The sequence below is a fragment of the Panulirus ornatus genome, chromosome 23, assembly GCF_036320965.1.
Source record: "Panulirus ornatus isolate Po-2019 chromosome 23, ASM3632096v1, whole genome shotgun sequence".
In the NCBI taxonomy this organism is placed as follows: Eukaryota; Metazoa; Arthropoda; class Malacostraca; order Decapoda; family Palinuridae; genus Panulirus; species Panulirus ornatus.
In genome coordinates this window covers 23,617,981-23,643,265 of record NC_092246.1, presented here as the reverse complement: position 1 = coordinate 23,643,265, position 25,285 = coordinate 23,617,981, and the positions used below count along the sequence as shown (strand labels likewise).

The 25,285-nt window shown below is 39.4% G+C and overlaps 1 protein-coding gene across 1 annotated transcript in view; it reads right to left on the bottom strand.

Moving 5' to 3' along the window:
- The window catches only part of Ufl1 (UFM1 specific ligase 1), a 39,681-nt gene extending 22,277 nt beyond the window's left edge, over window positions 1-17,404 (bottom strand). Inside the window, exons 1-7 of the mRNA XM_071676870.1 lie at window positions 17,280-17,404; window positions 15,538-15,683; window positions 14,086-14,327; window positions 11,862-12,051; window positions 6,915-7,064; window positions 6,516-6,691; window positions 5,378-5,596 (exon numbers count right to left, since the gene is read on the bottom strand). Of these exons, the coding sequence (XP_071532971.1) occupies window positions 5,378-5,596; window positions 6,516-6,691; window positions 6,915-7,064; window positions 11,862-12,051; window positions 14,086-14,327; window positions 15,538-15,683; window positions 17,280-17,359 (1,203 nt within the window). The 5' untranslated portion in view covers window positions 17,360-17,404. The remainder of the gene's footprint in view (window positions 1-5,377; window positions 5,597-6,515; window positions 6,692-6,914; window positions 7,065-11,861; window positions 12,052-14,085; window positions 14,328-15,537; window positions 15,684-17,279) is intronic.
- Window positions 17,405-25,285: the final 7,881 nt, after the last annotated feature.

Below are 25,285 nucleotides of genomic sequence, written 5' to 3'. Positions count from 1 at the left end.
CACAGACTTTTTTATAGTTTCCCCCCACTGTATGTTCAGGCCTTGGTCACTCAAAATCTTTTTCATTCCATCCTTCCATCTTCAATTTCCTTTCCCCAATCTCTTTGTCTCCTCCACTTCTGACACATATCTCATCTTTGCCAACCTCTCCTTACTCATTCTCTCCATATGTCCAAACTATTTCATCACACCCTCTTCTAAGCCACATTCTTCCTATTACCACACCTCTCTCTTATCCTTTCATTAACAACTTTATCAAATCACTTCATATCTCATACTGATCTCAAACATTTCATTTCAAACATATCCACCCTTCTCCGCACACCCTTATCTAAAACCCATGCCTTAACTCCATACGACATCGGTGGAACTACTGCACTTTCAAATATACCCATTTTTACCCTTTGAGATAATGATTTCTCTTTCCACACATTCCTCAATGGTCCCAGAACCTTTGCCACTCACTTATCCTATGACTCACTTCCACTTCCATGGTTCCATTTGTTACCATGTCCACTCCCAGGTAACTAAAATACTTCACTTCCTCCAAAGTTTCTCCATTCAGTCAAACACCAACTAACTTGTATATATACATGTTTTTTATATAATTTTTCATTAAACTTGATCATTGTTTCCTGTGTTTACAAGGTAGCACCAGAAAACAGACAAAGAAAGACCCATCCACTCTCATACACACACAGAGACATATACACACATACACATACATATAAACATATAAATCATATACATATAATACATATAAATCTTCACCCTTGCCTCCACAAGATAGTGAGTGATCAGACATCCTACCAGCTGCCCCTCTCAACACATTTACATCCAAAAATCTCGCTTTTACAAGACAATCAATCAATACATAATCAAATAATGCCCTTTGACCATCTCTCCTACGCACATACGTATACACAACATATGTATATCTCTCTTTTTAAAAACGGTATTCCCAATCACCAGTCTTTTTTCACCACAACTCCACAAGCTCTTTACCATTCCCATTCATAACATTGAATACACCATGCACATCAATTATACCCTCAACTGCACTTAAATCAACCATCACTAACACTCAGACTTGTGCACTATAACTACTGACACACTCACTCAACTGTTCCCAAAACACTTGCCTCTCATGATCTTTCTTCTCATAGCCAGGTGCATAAGCACCAATAATCAACCATCTCTAGCCGTCCACTTTCAATTTTACTCACATCAATCTAGAATTTACTTTCTTACACTATCACACACTCCCATAACTCTTGCTTCAGTAATGCTACTCCCTCCTTAGCTCTTGTCCTCTCACCAACCCCTGACTATACTTCTAAGACATTTCTAAACCACCCTTCCCCTTTAACCTTGACCTTTGTTCCACTCAGAGCCAGAATATCCAGGTTTCTTTCCTTAAACATACTACCTATCTCTCCTCTCTTCTCAACTTGGTTACATCCACACATATTCAGACACCCTAGTCTGAGCCTTTGAGGAGGATGAGCATTCCCCACTTGACTCCTTCCATTTCCTCTTTCAGAAATTTAGATACAAGAAGGGAAATTTCCAGCCCCCTGCTTCCGCCCCCTTTAGTCGCCTTCTACAACATGCGGACAATACAGGTGTAGAATTCTTTCTCACCTACATGTATATATATACATGTTTTTTTATTATTATTATCATCATACTTAATCGCTGTCTCCCGCATCAGCAAGGTAGCACAAGGACACAGATGAGGCATGGCCCTACCTACCCGCATACACATGTATATACATCAACGCCCATACATGAACATATACATACATATACATTTCAATGTATACATACATATACATCTATACACATGTACATATTCATACTTGCTGCCTTCATCCATTCCCATCACCACTCCGCCACATATGAAATAGCATCTCCAACACCCCCCTCCAGGGAGATAGCGCCAGAAAAAGACAAAAAAGGCCACGTTCATTGACACTCAGTCTCTAGCTATCATGTGTAAAGCACCGAAACTACAGCTCCCTTTCCACATGCAGGCCCCACAGACCTTTCCATGATTTACCCCAGATGCTTCACATGCCCTGGTTCAATCCACTAACAGCATGTCGATCCCGGTATACCACATCGTTCCAATTCACTCTATTCCTTGCACGCCTTTCACCCTCCTCTATGTTCACTCCATCCTTCCATCTCCAATTTGGTCTCCCACTTCTCCTTCTTCCCTCCACCTCTGACACATATATCATCTTTGTTAGTCTTTCCTCACTCATTCTCTCCAAGTGTCCAAACTACTTCAACACAACCTCTTCTGCTCTCTCAACCACACTCTTTTTATTACTACACATCTCTCTTACCCTTTCATTACTTACTCGATCAAACCACCTCACACAACATATTGTCCTCAAACATTTCATTTCCAATACATCCACCTTCCTCCGCACAACCCTATCTATAGCCCATGCCTTGCTACCATATAACATGGCTGGAACCACTATTCCTTCAAACATACACATCTATGCTCTCCGAGATAATGTTCTCCCCTTCCACATATTCTTCAACACTCCCATAAAGGTATTACTGGACTCTGTTTGCATGTGGTTATGCCAAGAGTAAAAATTCACCTTTGCAGAAATAATATTGTCAATCGGTGGAAAAAATTGAGTACATCCTTGTCAATGAAATTCTCACAACAAAGAAATCCATCCTTTTCCTCCAACTAACTCAAGCACACCCATGAAACTGCAGGAACCCTGTAAAAGGGGTCATAGGGTTACACAACAAACTAAACACACTGTACTTTGATACAGAACTGTCTCTCCAGCCTTAGCAAAGTAGCATCAGGAACAGACAAACAAGAACCTCATCTGCAAACATTCACTCCTTAGCTGTCAAGCACATGGTGCACTGAACACGCCCTTTCACTCACAGCCAAGCTCCACAGACTGTTCCATGGTGTACATCACTTCATATTTCCTGATTCAAGCCAATTATAACAATGTTACCCTTATAAAACACATTAATTGAGTTCATTCATTATTATGCATACCTCTTATTCTCCTGAATGTTCAGACCCTAATACCCTTAAGCTTCTTTCACTCCATCTTTCTATCTCGTTATATCCTCCTCCCCTCCTGCACCGACTTTTTATGAAATTAGGAACAGAAGCTGTGTAAGAGTTTTTTATTTAAGCTCAGTTGTGTGTTTTCAATGCTACCTAGTTTTAACTTTCCTCTATTGTAAAGGCAACAGAAGCAACATATATTATATGACCATGTTCAATATTAAGTACCACATGAGGCTGGGACCAAAATCATTATTCTTGATAATGAGCAAAATTTCTGGGAAAGGTTAGCATTTTACAAAGGACCACAAATACAATTGATGTACTTGTGCCAAGCATAACTAATGGCATTTCTCTATCATTTTCTTAATTGTTACATAAAAACATACATATTTGTGGCACTGCTCTTCCCCAATCTGATTGGGGAAGAGCAGTGTGGTTTCAGAAGTGGTAGAGGATGTGTGGATCAGGTGTTTGCTTTGAAGAATATATGTGAGAAATACTTAGAAAAGCAAATGGATTTGTATGTAGCATTTATGGATCTGGAGAAGGCATATGATAGAGTTGATAGAGATGCTCTGTGGAAGGTACTAAGAACATATGGTGTGGGAGGCAAGTTGTTAGAAGCAGTGAAAAGTTTTTATCAAGGATGTAAGGCATGTGTACGTGTAGGAAGAGAGGAAAGTGATTAGTTCTCAGTGAATGTAGGTTTGCGGCAGGGGTGTGTGATGTCTCCATGGTTGTTTGTTTATGGATGGGGTTGTTAGGGAGGTGAATGCAAGAGTTTTGGAAAGAGGGGAAAGTATGCAGTCTGTTGGGAATGAGAGAGCTTGGGAAGTGAGTCAGTTGTTGTTCGCTGATGATACAGCGCTGGTGGCTGATTCATGTGAGAAACTGCAGAAGCTTGTGACTGAGTTTGGTAAAGTGTGTGAAAGAAGAAAGTTAAGAGTAAATGTGAATAAGAGCAAGGTTATTAGGTACAGTAGAGTTGAGGGTCAAGTCAATTGGGAGGTAAGTTTGAATGGAGAAAAACTGGAGGAAGTAAAGTGTTTTAGATATCTGGGAGTGGATCTGGCAGCGGATGGAACCATGGAAGCAGAAGTAAATCATAGGGTGGGGGAGGGGGCGAAAATCCTAGGAGCCTTGAAGAAAGTTTGGAAGTCGAGAACATTATCTCCGAAAGCAATAATGGCTATGTTTGAAGGAATAGTGGTTCCAACAATGTTGTATGGTTGCGAGGCATGGGCTATGGATAGAGTTGTGCGCAGGAGGGTGGATGTGCTGGAAATGAGATGTTTGAGGACAATATGTGGTGTGAGATGGTTTGATCGAGTAAGTAATGTAAGGGTAAGAGAGATGTGTGGAAATAAAAAGAGCGTGGTTGAGAGAGCAGAAGAGGGTGTTTTGAAATGGTTTGGGCACATGGAGAGAATGAGTGAGGAAAGATTGACAAAGAGGATATATGTGTCGGAGGTGGAGGGAACGAAGAGTGGGAGACCAAATTGGAGGTGGAAAGATGGAGTGAAAAAGATTTTGAGTGATCGGGGCCTGAACGTGAAGGAGGGTGCAAGGCAGGCAAGGAATAGAGTGAATTGGATTGATATGGTATACCGGGGTCGACGTGCTGTCAATGGATTGAATCAGGGCATGTGAAGCGTCTGGGGTAAACAATGGAAAGTTCTGTGGGGCCTGGATGTGGAAAGGGAGCTGTGGTTTTCGGGCATTATTGCATGACAGTTGGAGTGTGAGCAAATGGGGCCTTTGTTGTCTTTTCCTGGTGCTGCCTCGCACACATGAGGGGGGAGGGGGATGTTATTCCGTGTGTGGCAGGGTGGCGATGGGGGTGAGTAGGGGCAGACAGTGTGAATTGTGTGCATGTGTGTATATGTGTGTGTCTGTGTGTGTATATATGAGTGTATGTTGGGATGTGTGGGTGTGTATGTTTGTTTGTGTGGACGTGTGTGTGTGTGCATGTGCGTGGGGGTGGGTTGGGCCATTTCTTTCGTCTGTTTCCTTGCGCTACCTCGCAGGCTCAGGAAACAGCGACAAAGCAAAATAATACTAATAATAAAATTTGTGGCACCATTATCATGAACCATCCTGAATTACATTATAATGAAAAACAAAGTAGTGAGGATACTGCATATCACACATCTAATGTCTAGATTAGAATGCATAGTCCAAAATGTTCCTAGCTATATTGGAAATTGACTTTCTCGACACCTTTACAAATGTTAAGGGCCTATCAGTACCATTCACAACATATTTTGAAGAATACTAAGTTATAATCATGCTCATTTATATTGTTTCACTGACCTGCTGTCTAAAAGCCCCCTTTTCTACAGCTTCTTTGGCTTTCTTTGGCATCATCTGTTGCAGATGGTTGGACAGTTTTGTTAAAAGCTGGTCACTAATGACAATTGTGTCACAAAACACTCTTGCTGTGGCTGTGGATTTCTTATCCTGGCGACGTTTTAAGGCAATATCCAATAACTGGGTGCCTACTTCTGGGCTGAACACAGTTGGCAACAGCGGCTGTAAAATACAAAACAGTAAAAAGAAAAAAAAAACATACAAATGTCTATGCCTTGTATTTGAATTCAATGCAAGATTTGAAATTCCTAAACTCTTAGAACATTAACTCTATACTAACATTTACAACAGTTAATAAAGAGTTAGGAGAAAAGATAAAAGACTGCAAAGTGGTCTTACCAGCTGTGTGGAAAAAGACTTTAACAGTTCTCCATGACTCACTCAGTGTTCTAATGTTTACAATCCATCTATCTATCCATATCTCTGATGCCTTTCCCAACTGGAACTCCCTCTAGAGGGTGGCCAAAGTAATACAGTCTCTATAACTTAGCAATTAGTCAGCATCTGTAATTCCAGCGATAGGTAGTGTAGTCAAGAAAATGCTTTGGATGAAGCAAATAAGACCACAAAAAAAAAAAAAAATATATGGAATTCAAACCACTGAAAAAAATTAACTGTAGAGACTTCCATTGTGCAAGTTCAGTGCTCTTTACAGAAATTTTCATTCTATCTAAACCCACTTGATGGTAACAAATCCATTCAGGTCTCTCTGCCTAGCATTATTCTGAAGAAAATCATCCATCATCATACAAACTTTAAAACAGAGGCCTCATTTCTATATGCATAACAAGCACCTGGGTATATAGCACAAAGCCATGTGATTGATATCATATATCATATGTTGTCCTGGAGCTACCTCACGATGCTATTTCCTGTGGGGTGGGGTAGCACCAGTGATGGATGAAGGCAAGAAAGTATGAACAGGTACATGTGTATAAATGTATATGTCTGTGTATGTGTATGTATATGTATGTACATGTGTATATGCTGATATGTATATGTGTGTATATGTGCATGTATGAGCATTTATATATGTTATCTATTCATTTTTATACTTCACCGGTTTCCATGATGTACTCACGTATATGTCTACCCAACCTCCAGACAAGAGGGCATCATCAATGGCTGCCTCAATTTGATCAATGAGGGTTGAACCTACACACACACCATCCACAAAGGTCAGTTCCTCATCTTTAAAGCGGTGACGGATATGCCCCTCAGGATCACCAATGTCTAGACGACGTAATGCTTCAAACTCTGAAAATGGGTAACAGTTTACTATTTAATTTACAATGCAAAAAATTATCAAAATAATGGTACAGTAGAGATACTGGCCTCCAAAACAAGACTTAATATAAAATGAAATGTTTCTTGTATTTTTTCATAAAACATGTAGACAATTATCTAAACTAGAAAAGCACTTACAAACTTTTAACAACCAAGTAAAGCACATCATATCAAGTGAATATATACAACTTACCAAGATATCCATTTTGCTTCAGGAAGTTGTCAACCCATTCGTTCTGTGTCCGTGAATATATGTTGGGTATGTATGTAGCTCTATGAACTTGCCGACCCCCAATTAGAACACCAGGTACACGGTCCATTGCAATCAATTTTTCAGTTACACCTGTAATTCATACCTTAAAAGGAATCATCCAAAAACAATTAAAAAATTGAAAAAAGAATGCTATGATCAGGATGCCATCGCTCAGTTTTATGTCTGATGAGCAATAACATTTGTGTACTTCAGGATATAAATGAGAAGGGGATTTTCAATCTATCTACCATCTTTTGGGGTAGATCAAATATATGCTGCCTCTTAGCTCATTTACATACATCTTCAAATTATGTCCAGTGTTCTAAGTGAAAAAAAGCTTCCACACTAATAAGAAAATCAACTCATATTTATGCCTTTGATTATGAAAAAACAATTCTTCTTGGCCCTTGGAAGAGAGTTCTTAAAAAATACTTCATGAAGTCTACAAACTCATTTTACAAGAAGAAATGCCTCGCTTTTAAATTTATTGGCATCTCAAGAAAACAACATAGCCAACAATGTGTGAATTTTCTGATAACATGCAAAATTAGCTCTGGAACAAAATAAAGGTATTTTCTCTTTCCTCAATAGCATATGATGAAAGCACATATGTTTGTGTTCTTGTACAATTACCTGTGTTCAATTCTTTGTGAGTTTGTGGAGTTAGCATCAATAAAAGGCAAAACCAAAACATAGGGGCTGACTAGAAAACAGCTTTGAGCACTGCAACAATTCATGCCTATTCCATGGTGGAATGAAAGTCAGGATATGAAGCAAAAATCAAGAGCAATGTGTACAGTATTTTTCCAAGCCATGCAAGATCTGTTTTTCTACGGCAATCTGCAGCAGAGAGCTTTCTGAGCCAAAACTCAGGACATGTACAGTGTGATTAATGATGTGGTGATAATCTATGCTTAATTGCAATAGCTTAGTTGCAAGGATGTCTTTGAGTAATTCTTTTTTAACTGTAACAAAAGATGATACTTCAGATATCCTTCGCCTTATACTGGAGATGCTTGCTTGAAAAACACAGTTTAAGAGAATAACTGATGGGTGAAAACAATTTTCCATTTGGATTCAATAGGATAAAGGGGATTTAAGTTCCCTGGAGGGATTTCTCTTCATAACTTTCACACAAAAAATGTGAATGCAATGTCAAGAAACAAACAGTATATCTATTTATTTATCTACATCTCTGATGCCCATTCCCTCTGGAAACTCCCATCATGGGGTTGCCAGAATAATGCAGGTATATTACTAATCTAAGAATTTAAATAAATGAATAAATAACACAATAAAGTTTTTAGGTACACAACAATACAAATTACGCAAACCTAAAATCATTCAGGATCTTATATGCTAATGCTGTCAAACGTATGGAGGTCATCATGGGCTCAGCATACAAAGGGCCAGGAATGCCTGAATCTTCATTTAAAGATGGACAGTTGAAGAATTGTTCTCCATAACTTTACCTCAGGTACAAGAGATCTGTGCAGCACTAAAGGATGTCACTTCTTAAGCATACTGTCTCAATTTATCTACACTCCTACAAGTCATTTTCAATGACTTAGTAAGCAAACCAATGACTGGTGAAATCAACTCCACATTCACTAGCAACTATGAGCCTCAAAACAATTAACCTTATCTCAGAATTAATGCTCTTCCCGCTTTACTTCTTGTCAGGGGAACAAGGCTGATTTGAATGCTTTCCTCTCATGGCAGCACAATATTTGAGGTTACAATGCTCATAATATACATAAAATAACATATAATGCAAGTTGTTTCACTAATGTAGAGCCACATGCATTGGACTGCTTGGCTTGAGGAAGTCCCAACATTCACTAACAAATGACTGTTTGCCAGAGATATTGCCCTCTACTTCTGTAAGCATTTTTGGAAACTTTTCATTTTTTCTAGTCTAAATCATTTCTTTTGTCATGATATAGTAAGTAATGAAAGGGTAAGAGAAAGGTGTGGAAATAAAAAGAGAGTGATTAAGAGAGCTGAAATGGTTTGGACATATGAAGAAAATAAGTGAAGAAAGGTTGACAAAGGGGATATATGTGTCAGAAGTGGAGGGAACAAGGAGAAAGGGAAGACATAACTGGAGATGGAAGGCTGAAGTTAAAAAAGATTTTGAGTGATAAGGGGACTGAACATGCAGAAGCGTGAAAGGCATGCATGGGATAGAGTGGACGGAAATGATGAGGTATACAATCCCACCTAAACATTCTAGACACTTAGCACTGAACCTTTCCCACCTGAACCACTCCATAACATGCCATCCACCCCAAGCTGAAACATCTCTCTTTCTGAAAATTCAGGAACCTCTACTCACAGTTACCTTCACCCCAAGCAAGTGAAACACTGACAAGAAACAAAAGCACTCAACAACCACCCTCCCAACTCAGTCTGAAACACTGAAGCAGACATACATCCACATGAAATCACACCCCCTAGACAAACATGTGTCATGCTTTCCCATCTATGCTCTAGACATCACCCATTCCTGCATTACTATTAACACCAATTCAACAAATCCCAGGACCCTTCACGCCCACTATGCAACAACATTGAAGACACAGAACACTTATTACTCGGATTCCTTGGACTCTCTGCACATACATACACACATAATATCATCCTTTATAACTTATGGTCTTGCCCAGTGGACATGGCCAACTTCCTGAGTTCTGCAGCAGTTTCATAGATAGAATGGACTTCTCAGGAAGTAAGTATGGGTACTGTCTGCATTTCCATAGATTTTTTTTTCTTTTTTTTTTTTTTTTGCTGTCTCCCGCGTTTGCGAGGTAGCGCAAGGAAACAGACGAAAGAAATGGCCCAACCCACCCCCATACACATGTATATACATACGTCCACACACGCAAATATACATACCTACACAGCTTTCCATGGTTTACCCCAGACGCTTCACATGCCTTGATTCAATCCACTGACAGCACGTCAACCCCGGTATACCACATCGCTCCAATTCACTCTATTCCTTGCCCTCCTTTCACCCTCCTGCATGTTCAGGCCCCGATCACTCAAAATCTTTTTCACTCCATCTTTCCACCTCCAATTTGGTCTCCCTCCTCTCCTCGTTCCCTCCACCTCCGACACATATATCCTCTTGGTCAATCTTTCCTCACTCATTCTCTCCATGTGCCCAAACCATTTCAAAACACCCTCTTCTGCTCTCTCAACCACGCTCTTTTTATTTCCACACATCTCTCTTACCCTTACGTTACTTACTCGATCAAACCACCTCACACCACACATTGTCCTCAAACATCTCATTTCCAGCACATCCATCCTCCTGTGCACAACTCTATCCATAGCCCACGCCTCACAACCATACAACATTGTTGGAACCACTATTCCTTCAAACATACCCATTTTTGCTTTTTGAGATAATGTTCTCGACTTCCACACATTCTTCAAGGCTCCCAGAATTTTCGCCCCCTCCCCCACCCTATGATCCACTTCCGCTTCCATGGTTCCATCCGCTGCCAGATCCACTCCCAGATATCTAAAACACTTCACTTCCTCCAGTTTTTCTCCATTCAAACTCACCTCCCAATTGACTTGACCCTCAACCCTACTGTACCTAATAACCTTGCTCTTATTCACATTTACTCTTAACTTTCTTCTTCCACACACTTTACCAAACTCAGTCACCAGCTTCTGCAGTTTCTCACATGAATCAGCCACCAGCGCTGTATCATCAGCGAACAACAACTGACTCACTTCCCAAGCTCTCTCATCCCCAACAGACTTCATACTTGCCCCTCTTTCCAAAACTCTTGCATTCACCTCCCTAACAACCCCATCCATAAACAAATTAAACAACCATGGAGACATCACACACCCCTGCCGCAAACCTACATTCACTGAGAACCAATCACTTTCCTCTCTTCCTACACGTACACATGCCTTACATCCTCGATAAAAACTTTTCACTGCTTCTAACAACTTGCCTCCCACACCATATATTCTTAATACCTTCTTAATACCTTCCACAGGTGCAAAATTCAAATCATCATTTTCAACAAATGTTCTGCAAAAATATATCTTTTTTATACTTAAATCACCATTTTCCACCTCAGCATGGAAGCTTAAAGAAAAACAAAGAATGGCCTCATTTGCTAATATCCACTCTCTAGTAGTAATGTGTAATGCACAAAACCACAGCCCACCATTCACAGCCACACCCTAGAGATCATTTCATGGCTCCCCAATAACTTCACATATCCTCAAGATACAGTAGTTGGTACACAGCCAACAGCCAGGGAGGTATATTGCCAGCACTATCTACCTGGGTATCGGGAGGCTTAGTTATGGTTGCCTAGCGAGGCAGCACTTCAGTGGGTGCTGAGTTGCACTCCTCTGACCCAGGTAGCTGTCTTTGCTTTCTGCCCCAACCACATGTGAACTACTAGCTTTTCGTCTACAAACATACAATCTCTCCTGTCATGCATAACACTTGACAAAACTCACATAGCTCATTCTTTGTAACTCTTGATTTTCTTGTTGTGAGCACTATGTGCTAACCCTGCCTTTCGCTAAATGGTAGGAGCAATAGATAGAAGCAAAAGATAGGAACATTTAGGCAGGAGCATTAGGTAGAAACATTGGGTAGATGCAAGAGTTAGGAACATCAGGTATGAGCATTATGTTGAAGTAGTCAGTAGGAACAACATGTAGGAGGCTCTGCACACACTATGCTAGAGTTGCCCTTAGCCAGTGGCCTAAGAAGCTGCACTAGAGCTCATTAGTTATGGAGACTTCATCACTGTGACCACCCCCTTGAAGGAGTTCCAAGAGGGTACAGGCATCAGAGATACAGATAGAGAGATAGAATAAAATAACTCATGATGTACATACTGAAAAACAGCCTCTGTTGGAATCCATGTTGAGCGATGATGGCAGATACGGATGTGGGTCGAGTGATGGCACACAAAACACCTCTCACATGGGCTTTGTGTCGTGCCACAAACGCATCAGTAAATATCACAGTATGATCATGGATATCCTTTTCACCTTGGATGATTGTTCCTAGTCGTTTAGCAACAACCTGATAAAAACATGATATCGAAATTTGTCTTAAATTACTTGTAAAGTATCAAACTTTATAACCTTACCCAACTGCTTCATAAGTTACAACAAATACAAAAACTTGTTATAATGGAGGTTTTCAATAATGTATATCTGCATCAGAATAGGAGGGGTGGTCTGTCTATATCTCTGGAGTCTGTAACCTATAAGACTTCCTCAAGAGGGTGGCCACAGCAAAAGAACCTCCATAACTGTTGAACTCCAGTGCTGCATTTTAGCCTTTAGTGCCCAGCTTTGACAGGCCACTAGCAGAGGGCAACTCTAGCCCAATGTTTTCAGAGGTTCCTCCACCAAATACTTCTACCTATTGTATCTACTTAATATTCCAGCCTACTAATTCCACTTAATCCTGCCAGTTAATGCCCCTACCCACTACTTCTACCAAACATTTCTACCTAAAGCTCCTATCTGATGTTCTTTCCTTCTCATTCTATCTATGGCTTCTACCATTTTGCCAAAAAGCAGAGATTGTATGTTTGTGGGCAGAGTACCAGCAGTCCACTTGTGGATGAGGTAGAGAGAAAAGACAGCTATCTGGTTCAAAGGAGTGCAACTTGACAACCACTAAAGTGCAGTCATCACTAACCCTTCCAATACCCAGGCTGGTAGTACTGTTAATATACCCATATGGTCAGTGGCTGCCAACCAACTGCTACCTACTACTCCCTACAAGGGGTGGTTACAGAAACAATTATTCCACATAGACTCTTGTTTCTCTAATGTTTTGGCATTATCTTCTTGAGAAAGGATAACAACATCATCATGATAGATGATAAATATCTACATAAACAAAACTCAATATATGATCGCCTCATACCAACAACATTAAATAAGTACACATCCATGATGATATATAACATAATACATCATTCAATCAAACCCTGAAATCATCCATATACAGTCTATACTCATCTTTGTTATATGAACATCAGATTTTCAACTGAGCTAACTTCCCTAATACCTTTGTCAGTCCATTACAATTCATTCCAATCCCAATTCCATGTAGTGAATCATGTGTATACTAAATTGATTTACACATATCTGAAATCCTTGCCCACTGTGACAAAATGGAGCATAAAATTCCCCACTAATATAATTGCTATATACTTTTTCCTTTACACAAAATGTTAATTCATCATAAGGGACTGAAGCTTTCACTCACACAACCTTCACATAGAAAAAACTCTTGATTCTAATCATTCCTCTGGTATCTCGACTTGAAATATCACTAGCCATATCATTTCTCTCATAAGCTTATCATCTTGTGGCAAAGCGACTCCAAGAATGTAAGTACTGTCATGCCACAAAACAGATGTAAGAGAAGTAAACAATGAAAGTCAGTGAAATATATATACGAATACATAAAGTTTGATAAAATAAAAATTCATGGCTAAAAGTTCCTCCACACACCTAATATTTCTACTGTATCTGACCCCTAAACATTCCTCTAGCACCTTCATCTACAATGCTACAAACACTAATTCAACATATCCCAAAACCCTTCATGCCCACAATGCAACTACCACACTCAAAACACTGAGCACTTGCTACTCAACTGCCATGCACTCTTTGCATAAACACACATCACCACACTTTAAGACCTATGGTCCAGACCAGTGGATATTGCTGGCTTTCTGAGCCACATACAGATAAAAAGGAGCCCTGGGGCTCCATTTAAACTATACCTCACTTGCCTGTTCATCTACCCTCTTAAAAGCTAATATAACTTAGATGCCAATATAACAAAGCTGTAAACTACTCAAAATAGTCCAATCACATCAATTACTGGATGCAAATCAAACCCTGTATACCACATCCTTCACTCTATCCTGTGGCTGAAAAATCTCCAGATAAACCTATGGCTCACAATTACGTAATGTGCATAACAACACAGTATAACTACTGTTAAACTGGCAGCACTAATATTGATCTTCTATCAGTTTTGTAGATACCTATTCTATAAATATTTTGAGGGTGGAGAAATAATACTTACCTCTGTCATAAAGTCCCCAGGTAATTCATAATGCTTAACAAGATCTGCAATTTTCGTGAAGCCTTCCTGTTGAAGTTTCTCATTGATCTCCTCAGCAATGGCATCGAGGTAATCTTTGGTAATCAACTGGCCAAGGACCAAACATAAGTTGGGGTCTGACTGAGCTAGAACTGATGCTCTCTTCTCTATCACACTATGATCAACAGATAACGCATTTACTAGGTCCACCAAGTTCACCCGACCTGAAAAATGGTTCAGTTGTAAAGGCAGAGGTAAAGGGTTCATAATAAGTATATTTTTGATAAAGTTTCAGTTTCTCTAAATGTATAACAGTAACCAATCTTTAACAGATAACATGTGTTTGAACAAAAAATGTATTTCTAGACAGGTATGACTGACATTTTGAAAAATTACAAACTTAGCACTCATAACCACGATTACTTTCCATACAGGAAAATAACCATTTTCTTTCCAAGTGATGATCTAATGTTACATAGTAAATACATAATAAGCAATAAGCAAACAATCATTTTAGAGTTTACTGAAAAAGTGATGCATAATTTTAAGGAAAAATTGGAAGATACTGAGTTAGATAACAATTAAACTAACATCTCAAATCCAGAAACGTTTGGCAGGCTAGTAACTGGATCCTGGAATTTTTCAGATTTTAAATATTCAGTATGCCAAGGGGTCATGACAGTAGACTGCATTAATCATAACTTGTAGAGTTTTCTTTTCTTAATAATTAATTTCATAACCCCAAGACCCCTTTAACAGGGCTCATGCAGCTTTAAGGCTGCACTATATCCAGTAGCAGGAAAAGTTTCTCGATAAGACTGTGCTTTTTATCCACTGAAAATGATACTCTAAAACCTCAAAGTAGGAACTTTTCACTCTTGGCATAGTACAGATGGAATACAGTAATGCCTTTTTTCCAATATCTAAGTTCATATAACTTTTTTCATTATAACTGTAATATTTTCTGTACTTACCAAAAAGTTTTGCCTTTTTGATTCCAAAATCTTTATGTAAACTATGATAGCAAGAGGTGATTACTCAGGTGCAATAGGTGTCAACAAAACCAGTCAGACTTGAAGGTAAGTAAACTAACTGTCATCATGCAGTGATATAGACTTGTTTGGAGTGACATGTTCTTTGAAAAGACTGTACTTCAGGTGATAAAGCCTCACAAAAGGTGATATTTAACTTGCAGTGAAACCTCATGCAGGGAGAGTCTGGTAATACCTAGTTAGAATGTATCAAAACATAATCAAATAATAAGAAAATATCTACTCAGGTACAACACACTAATACTGTACATAACACTATTACTATTACAATGTTACTCTACTTTTACTCCTCTATTTAGTGTACTTTATAATATATAGTACTTACACATATTTCTAACAGTGTAATTCATACTGATAATCAAAAACTAACAAATGAACTTACCCCCATGAAGGAAAACCTCATCCTGAATCTCCTTGGTGAGCTGAGCTGGTGTAATATATTCCTTGCCATCATTTGTATGGTATATATCAAGAAGACCAAGCTCAACTAATTTGCTGATGATTTCAACACAGTTACGTTCAGACAATCTAGAATGAAAATGTTGTCATGTACTTCCAGTAATCTTTTATTTCTGTTACATACAGACCCTCATACACTGTATGCATCATCAGCAGTATCCATAAGCCTAATAGACAGGTGAATAAAGGAGACATGAAATTTTATGACAAGACATGCCTAGACATGGGGAAATAAAGTGGAAGAGCACTGGAGGGAGAGAAACGAAGAAGAATGCATGAAATGGCATATGCAAGGGAGGTACATATGGACAGGGGAAAAGTGGAGGCCTTTTTGCTGAGACAAGCCCCTTGATAAAGAGTTCCCACAGGAAACTGACAACAAAGATACTAATAGACAGATATACATACATGCTAAGACCATGGTATATGAAGGCAGTTTTGCACGAACTCAACTGATGTGTAATGGGAAAAGGGTATAATACAGAATATACCACTGGGAAAGACAACTTGTCTTGAAGTCTAAGAAAATGTTCCCTCCATACCAAGATAATAACCACTGCAAGGATCACTCAAAGGTGCACCCTGAAACTCAGTGTACCACAATTGCTACCATATTCAGCGGTGAAAAAGTAAACATTCTTTGTCATTTTACTAAATGCATTATGCTGCCTTGAAATACAATATCATCATCTCCATCTATACTGCCACATAAATAATGAAGCTGCCCTCATGGACACCATGTGACACTGTCCTAAATGCTGTAGTAATCACCTACACTAATAAATGTTAAGGAAATACAGTAGTGCACTCACTGGTCTAGTCACCCTCTCAAGATAAGGGAAAATAAATTCTGAGTCCAAAAGACTTTCTTGAAAAATGGCAAAGCTGAAGGGATGAGTAATTACAACACGGAGGTGAAGAGACACCACACTACAATTCACCCAAATTCAGTAACAGACCACTGGTGCCTAAACCTTGAGCACTGTTGCTCTCCACAATCAATAGATGGTTTTTCAAAGAGGAAAAGGGAGAAGGTAGGGAAAATAAATGGAAAATGAGGGGGTTCTAAATGCAGCAAAGAAAAAGTTTTTCATTCTTCAAAAAAAAATACAACTACCACCTACAGGCAGAACCACTGAGCAAGCCATGAAAGCATCAAAGAGCATTTTCTCTTATAGAATTGGGAAATTACTGAAAATTATAAGTGCCATATGTGCAATACTCAGTCATTAGTATCAACGGTGTATTTTGACTAACATACCGAGCGTTATGATAAATCTTGAATACCATGGAAGTTATGTGAAGTTTTCATGGGTTCTAATGATTTTCTTTAAATTGTGTTACCTGTAACTATTTAGACTTCGTTTAACAAAATATAATAATCATATCAATGCTCCGCAAGTTACTGTATTCTCTTTCAACATAACACTAACATACAGCTTCAAAAGCTAATAACGATGCAGAGGTAATCTATACCTTTACTGCAAACTGTTCCTTCCCCTGCATCACCAATGAAAAATTACATCTAAAGTTTTTGAGCACAAGTGAAAGATAAACTGACAGATGGCACTCGTCGTTTCTCGTATATTTAGCAATGTCGGTATCTTCTGTCATATATAAATTACTGGAAATGTATACGTGATAATATATATACATTCTGCATACTTCTGAACAGTTGAGGCAAGTTGGGCTCGCTGAAAATCTGCAGCAAGACGCTTCACTTCCTCCCAATCAGCTGACGACATATTGGTCACTTTAACTTATATAAACAACCGATATCAATATATGAGAGAATGTATTTCAGTCTGGTGATAGAACCATATTTGTTAAACATAACTTAAAGTATTTATTTTACACTGTCATAATATATTGCAAAAATTCTGAAATCATATAGGTTTGTATTTTGCAATATGAAAATCGGCTGAATTAGAAAGTGAGAACATCAACACATCATAAGGTAACTGCGGGCCTAAATTGTTATTTAAAGTGACAGTTCTTACTTTTTTGGTTTCTTAACTTTATTTTCAAGAAAAATAGCTTTGTCTGAATAAAAATATTGAACCTCATATGATATCTAAGTCCAGTATACAACTTACCTAACCCACTTAAAATTCCATATTACTTTGAGTACGTGTAATAGATTTTATTTATTTATTTATTTTGCTTTGTCACTGTCTCCCGCGTTAGCTAGGTAGCGCAAGGAAACAGACGAAAGAATGGACCAACCCACCCAAATACACATGTATATACATACACGTCCACACACGCAAATATACATACCTATACATCTCAACGTATACATATGTATACACACACAGATATATACATATATACACATGTACATAATTCATAGTCCGCCTTTATTCATTTCCATCGCCACCTCGTCACACATGAAATAACAACCCCCTCCCCCCTCATGTGCGCGAGGTAGCGCTAAGAAAGGACAACAAAGGATACATTCGTCCACACTCAGTCTCTAGCTGTCATGCAATAATGCACCGAAACCACAGCTCCCCACAGAACTTTCCATTGTTTGCCCCAGACGCTTCACATGCCCTGGTTCAATCCATTGACAGCACGTCGACCCCGGTATACCACATCGATCCAATTCACTCTATTCCTTGCACGCCTTTCACCCTCCTGCATGTTCTGGCCCCGATCACTCAAAATCTTTTTCACTCCATCTTTCCACCTCCAATTTGGTCTCCCACTTCTCGTTCCCTCCACCTCTGACACATATATCCTCTTGGTCAATCTTTCCTCACTCATTCTCTCCATGTGACCAAACCATTTCAAAACACCCTCCTCTGCTCTCTCAATCACACTCTTTATTACCACACATCTCTCTTACCCTATCATTACTTACTCAAGCATACCATCTCACACCACATATTGTCCTCAAACATCTCATTTCCAGTACATCCACCCTCCTGCGCACAACTCTATCCATAGCCCACGCCTCACAACCATATAACATTGCTGGAACCACTATTCCTTCAAACATACCCATTTTTGCTTTTCGAGATAATGTTCTCGACTTCCACGCATTCTTCAATGCTCCCAGAATTTTCGCCCCCTCCCCCACCCTATGATTCACTTCCGCTTCCATGGTTCCATCGCTGCCAGATCCACTCCCAGATATCTAAAACACTTCACTTCCTCCAGTTTTTCTCCATTCAAACTTACCTCCCAATTAACTTGACCCTCAACCCTACTGTACCTAATAACCTTACTCTTATTCACATTTACTCTCAGCTTTCTTCTGTCACACACTTTTCCAAACTCAGTCACCAGCTTCTGCAGTTTCTCACAAGAATCAGCCACCAGCGCTGTATCATCAGCGAACAACAACCGACTCACTTCCCAAACTCTCTCATCTACAAAAGACTGCATACTTTCCCCTCTTTCCAAAACTCTTGCATTCACCTCCCTAACAACCCCATCCATAAACAAATTAAACAACCATGGAGACATCACACACCCCTGCTGCAAACCTACATTCACTGAGAACCAGTCACTTTCCTCTCTTCCTACACGTACACATGCCTTACATCCTCGATAAAAACTTTTCACTGCTTCTAACAACTTGCCTCCCACACCATATATTCTTAATACCTTCCACAGAGCATCTCTATCAACTCTATCATATGCCTTCTCTAGATCCATAAATGCTACATACAAATCCATTTGTTTTTCTAAGCATTTCTCACATACATTCTTCAAAGCAAACACCTGATCCACACATCCTTTACCACTTCTGTTACCACAAAGTACAATTTCAAATGACAGAGGAATATCATTCAGCAAAATTGAGAGAAAAATACCCGTCTCCAATTAGAAATATCTGTGTATGATTGCCATTATCAGTGTTTGTGCGTGTATGATTTGTTCTAACAAATTGTGTGCTCGTAGAAGTTTCCACTGCTCAGGCTATACCTTCAAACATATCCATTTTCGCCCTTCTATACAATGACCTCTCTTTCCATAACTTCCTCAGTGCCACCAGAACTTTTACCCCTTTGCCACCTTATGATTATTGCTTCTATGGCTCCATTCGCTGTTATGCCCACTTCCAGTTACCAGCAATGCTTCACTTCCTCCAAATTTTCTCCATTTAAACTCACAACCTAGCTAAAATGTCCCTTTATCCTCCTAAAAATAAAAACCTTGCTTTAATTTACATCTTTCAACTTCCTTCCCTCAAACACTCTTCCGAACTCAGACATCAACTTCTGTAGTTTCTCACTCGATTCTGCCACCAGTGTTGTCTTTAACAAACATCTAGCTCACTTCCCAGGTCCCCTCATCACCTACATACTGAATACTCAGCCCTCTCTCCATAACCCTTACATTTAACTCCCTCACCACCCGACCCCTGCCGTAGATCTACTTCCACTTGAAACCACACTCTCCTCCCTGCCTCGTACACACCTTGCTTGACTAAAAATTTCTCACTACTTCTAGTAGCGCTCATTCCACACTATATATTCATTAAGACCTTTCATAAGGCATCTATATTAACCCAGTCTTATGCTTTCTCCAGGTCCATAAATGCCACTTACGAATCCCTGTTTCTCTTGAGTATTTGTCACCAACCTTTTTTAAAGTAGACAACTGATTCACAAATCCTCTATCTCCCCCAAAACCACATTGTTCCTCCCCAATCTAATGCTTTTTACATGCCTTCACCCTATCAATCACTGCTCCCCAATACAACTTAACCAGGTACACTCAACAGGATAATGCCTCAACATTGGTCACTTTGCAGTCATATAATAGCACTATACATGCATTATGCCAATCCCCAGGCACCTTTTGTTAATTCATCCATGTATTGAGAATCCTAACTATCCACTCAATAACCCAATCACCCCCTTCCTTAGGAAATCCAGGTACAACACCACTCCTGCTACCTTGCCAAATTTTATGTAAAGCTTTCAGTGCCTCATCTCTCTTCACAAAAACAGTTTCCATGACACTCACTTTGCATACTGCCTTTACCTAAACACTTACATCTACAACCCTATTATCAAACACATAAAAAAATCCGACAAAATATTCACTCCATCTCCTTACTTTATCACCTCCCAACTCCTCCTCAGCTGTTACCACTTCCCCATTTGCTCCCTTTATTGATGTTCCCATTTATTCTCTCTGTTTTTCTCTCTCTTAACCTCCTTCCAAAATGTATTTTTCTCCCTGAAGTTTACAGATCCACTCACCCAACTCTCATTTGCCCTTTTACAACCCCTGCACCTTCTTCTTGACCTCCTGGCACTTTCTCTTGACATCTCCCAATCATTTGCACTATGTCCATGTAGATATTGTCATACACATCTCTTGTCTCTTTCATTATCAATTTTACTTCAACACTCACTATCCTTTCTCACCTGCCCAACTCCCATCTTTACCATGCCACATTTACAGTAAAACAGTTTAGTCAGGCAACAGTACAATTTATCTGATCCAGGAAACTGGAAATCCCTTCCTTTGTCAGTTAGAAAAGTTGCACCTCTTGAATCCAGCACTACATATAAATATTGCTATTCATGGTTTACTAAGCTGTGAAAGGAGAGGTTGCATTTGCTTGATTCATTTTGAGAAATTAGGAATGGGAGTTCAAAGATACTAAAGAGTAATACAGAAATCTTTCTTACAGTTGTACAGTCTCATTTATTGTATCTAGATATACTTCAGTGACAAAACATGTTTTTCTACGCAGATTACATTTACTGTATGTTAGGGCTGTAAATGAAAACAAATGATATAAATAAAACATATATTTGCTTGTACATTAAGAAATAAAGACAGTCTCTTTAATACTCTTATATAAAATAATACAGGACGTCATGAACATTTCTATTATAAATTTATCATCCTTACAATATCTATTCAAAATAATATTTGTATATTTTATATTTAAAAATAAAACATAATGTCCTAGAACATTAACTAAAATATAGCTAATTTGCACTTAAATTTGACAATCAACTTCTTGTAAATAAAACATGTGCCAAAAGAGCATTTGCACTTAAAAGGAGTGCCTAAAAATATGTAAATCAGCTGTATTACAATAAAAACAAAAAGTGGAAAACTTCTGAGAAGCATGAGATTCATTCCTTTAAGTAGGTTTATGATATCAAAACAGAAAAGTGCTAATGCCTAGGTCCTAATGGGTATACAGCAAAAGTAAGAATGCTCAGACAGAAATACTTTAAGATGGGCAAATACCCCTCATCCAAGAAAAAAATATTCTCATTTCACTGCTGTCATTACCAAGTTATGAGCAACGGAGATTGATGTTTTAGTTCACTCCAGTCTGCATAACCCATAATACTAATACATCTGAATGGAAGAGAAATCTAAGTCATAAAAGTACATAGCTGATGGGAGAAATAAATATCTCAAAGCAGGTTTTCTGCTGCCCACAATCTGAATGGAAAGTCAAACTAAGCACAAATCACCCATAAGGGAAGGAGTAAAAAAATCTGATTCATAAAATTGAAAAACAAATACAATCAACTTTACCTTTTGCTACAATACAAAGGGGCAATTATCATGAGCCCAATCAAAATGCAAAAAAAATCTCTCAAAATTGGACAGTATGTAAAAAAAAAATTACAACTCTCACAGCAAAAGCATTTTTTTTTCTTCTATGAGAATACATTCTGTCTAAGAGTTGAGCTCAGCAACCATTATCACTAGTGCTATAACCTTCACTCATAAGAACAAGGAAAATGTATCTATGATTATAAGGGAATATGACAGGAGGGTGAAAGGAGTGCAAGGAATAGAGTGCATTGGAACAATGTGGTGTACCAAGGTTAACATGCTGTCACTGGACTGAATCAGGGCATGTGAAGCATCTAGGGTAAACCATGCAAAGGTCTGTGGGGCCTGGATGTGGAGAGGGAGCTGTGGTTTCGGTGCATTACACATGACAGCTAGAGACTGAGTGTGAACAAATGTGGCCTTTTTTTCTGTTTTCCTAGCACTACCTTGCTGAAGTGGGGGGTAGTGATGCTGTTTCCTGTGGGGCAGGGTAGCATCAGGAATGGATAAAGGCAAGCAAGTATGAATATGTACATGTGTATATATGTGTCGGAGGTGGGGGAACGAGGAGAAGTGGGAGACCAAATTGGAGGTGGAAAGATGGAGTGAAAAAGATTTTGTGTGATCGGGGCCTGAACATGCAGGAGGGTGAAAGGCAGGCAAGGAATAGAGTGAATTGGATCAATGTGGTATACCGGGGTTGACGTGCTGTCAGTGGATTGAATCAGGGCATGTGAAGCGTCTGGGGTAAACCATGGAAAGTTGTGTGGGGCCTGGATGTGGAAAGGGAGCTGTGGTTTCGGGCATTATTGCATGACAGCTAGAGACTGAGTGTGAACGAATGAGGCCTTTGTTGTCTTTTCCTAGCACTACCTCGCACACATGAGGGGGGAGGGGGATGGTTTTCCATGAGTGGCGAGGTGGCGATGGGAATGAATAAAGGCAGACAGTGTGAATTGTGTGCATGGGTATATATGTATGTGTCTGTGTGTGTATATATATGTGTACATTGAGATGTATAGGTATGTATATTTGCGTGTGTGGAAGTGTGTGTAGATACATGTGTATGGAGGTGAGTTGTGCCATTTCTTTCGTCTGTTTCCTTGCGCTACCTCGCAAACGCGGGAGACAGCGACAAAGCAAAATAAATAAATAATAAATAAATATGTATATCTTGATATGTATATGTGCATATGTGGGCATTTATGTATATATATGTGTACGTGAGTGGATGGGCCATTCTTTGTTTCCTGGTGTGGCAAACAGTGATTAAGTATTATAATAATAATAATAATAATAATAATAATAATAATGATAATATTATTTTTTTTTTATTATACTTTGTTGCTCTCTCCCGCGTTTGCGAGGTAGCGCAAGGAAACAGACGAAAGAAATGGCCCAACCCCCCCCCATACACATGTATATACATATGTCCACACACGCAAATATACATACCTACACAGCTTTCCATGGTTTACCCCAGACGCTTCACATGCCTTGATTCAATCCACTGACAGCACGTCAACCCTGGTATACCACATCGCTCCAATTCACTCTATTCCTTGCCCTCCTTTCACCCTCTTGCATGTTCAGGCCCCGATCACACAAAATCTTTTTCACTCCATCTTTCCACCTCCAATTTGGTCTCCCTCTTCTCCTCGTTCCCTCCACCTCCGACACATATATCCTCTTGGTCAATCTTTCCTCACTCATTCTCTCCATGTGCCCAAACCACTTCAAAACACCCTCTTCTGCTCTCTCAACCACGCTCTTTTTATTTCCACACATCTCTCTTACCCTTACGTTACTCACTCGATCAAACCACCTCACACCACACATTGTCCTCAAACATCTCATTTCCAGCACATCCATCCTCCTGCGCACAACTCTATCCATAGCCCACGCCTCGCAACCATACAACATTGTTGGAACCACTATTCCTTCAAACATACCCATTTTTGCTTTTTGAGATAATGTTCTCGACTTCCACACATTCTTCAAGGCCCCCAGAATTTTCGCCCCCTCCCCCACCCTATGATCCACTTCTGCTTCCATGGTTCCATCCGCTGCCAGATCCACTCCCAGATATCTAAAACACTTCACTTCCTCCAGTTTTTCTCCATTCAAACTCACCTCCCAATTGACTTGACCCTCAACCCTACTGTACCTAATAACCTTGCTCTTATTCACATTTACTCTTAACTTTCTTCTTCCACACACTTTACCAAACTCAGTCACCAGCTTCTGCAGTTTCTCACATGAATCAGCCACCAGCGCTGTATCATCAGCGAACAACAACTGAATCACTTCCCAAGCTCTCTCATCCCCAACAGACTTCATACTTGCCCCTCTTTCCAAAACTCTTGCATTTACCTCCCTAACAACCCCATCCATAAACAAATTAAACAACCATGGAGACATCACACACCCCTGCCGCAAACCTACATTCACTGAGAACCAATCACTTTCCTCTCTTCCTACACGTACACATGCCTTATATCCTCGATAAAAACTTTTCACAGCTTCTAACAACTTTCCTCCCACACCATATATTCTTAATACCTTCCACAGAGCATCTCTATCAACTCTATCATATGCCTTCTCCAGATCCATAAATGCTACATACAAATCCATTTGCTTTTCTAAGTATTTCTCACATACATTCTTCAAAGCAAACACCTGATCCACACATCCTCTACCACTTCTGAAACCACACTGCTCTTCCCCAATCTGATGCTCTATACATGCCTTCACCCTCTCAATCAATACCCTCCCATATAATTTACCAGGAATACTCAACAAACTTATACCTCTGTAATTTGAGCACTCACTCTTATCCCCTTTGCCTTTGTACAATGGCACTATGCACGCATTCCGCCAATCCTCAGGCACCTCACCATGAGTCATACATACATTAAATAACCTTACCAACCAGTCAACAATACAGTCACCCCCTTTTTTAATAAATTCCACTGCAATACCATCCAAACCTGCTGCCTTGCCGGCTTTCATCTTCTGCAAAGCTTTCACTACCTCTTCTCTGTTTACCAAAACATTTTCCCTAACCCTCTCACTTTGCACACCACCTCGACCAAAACACCCTATATCTGCCACTCTAT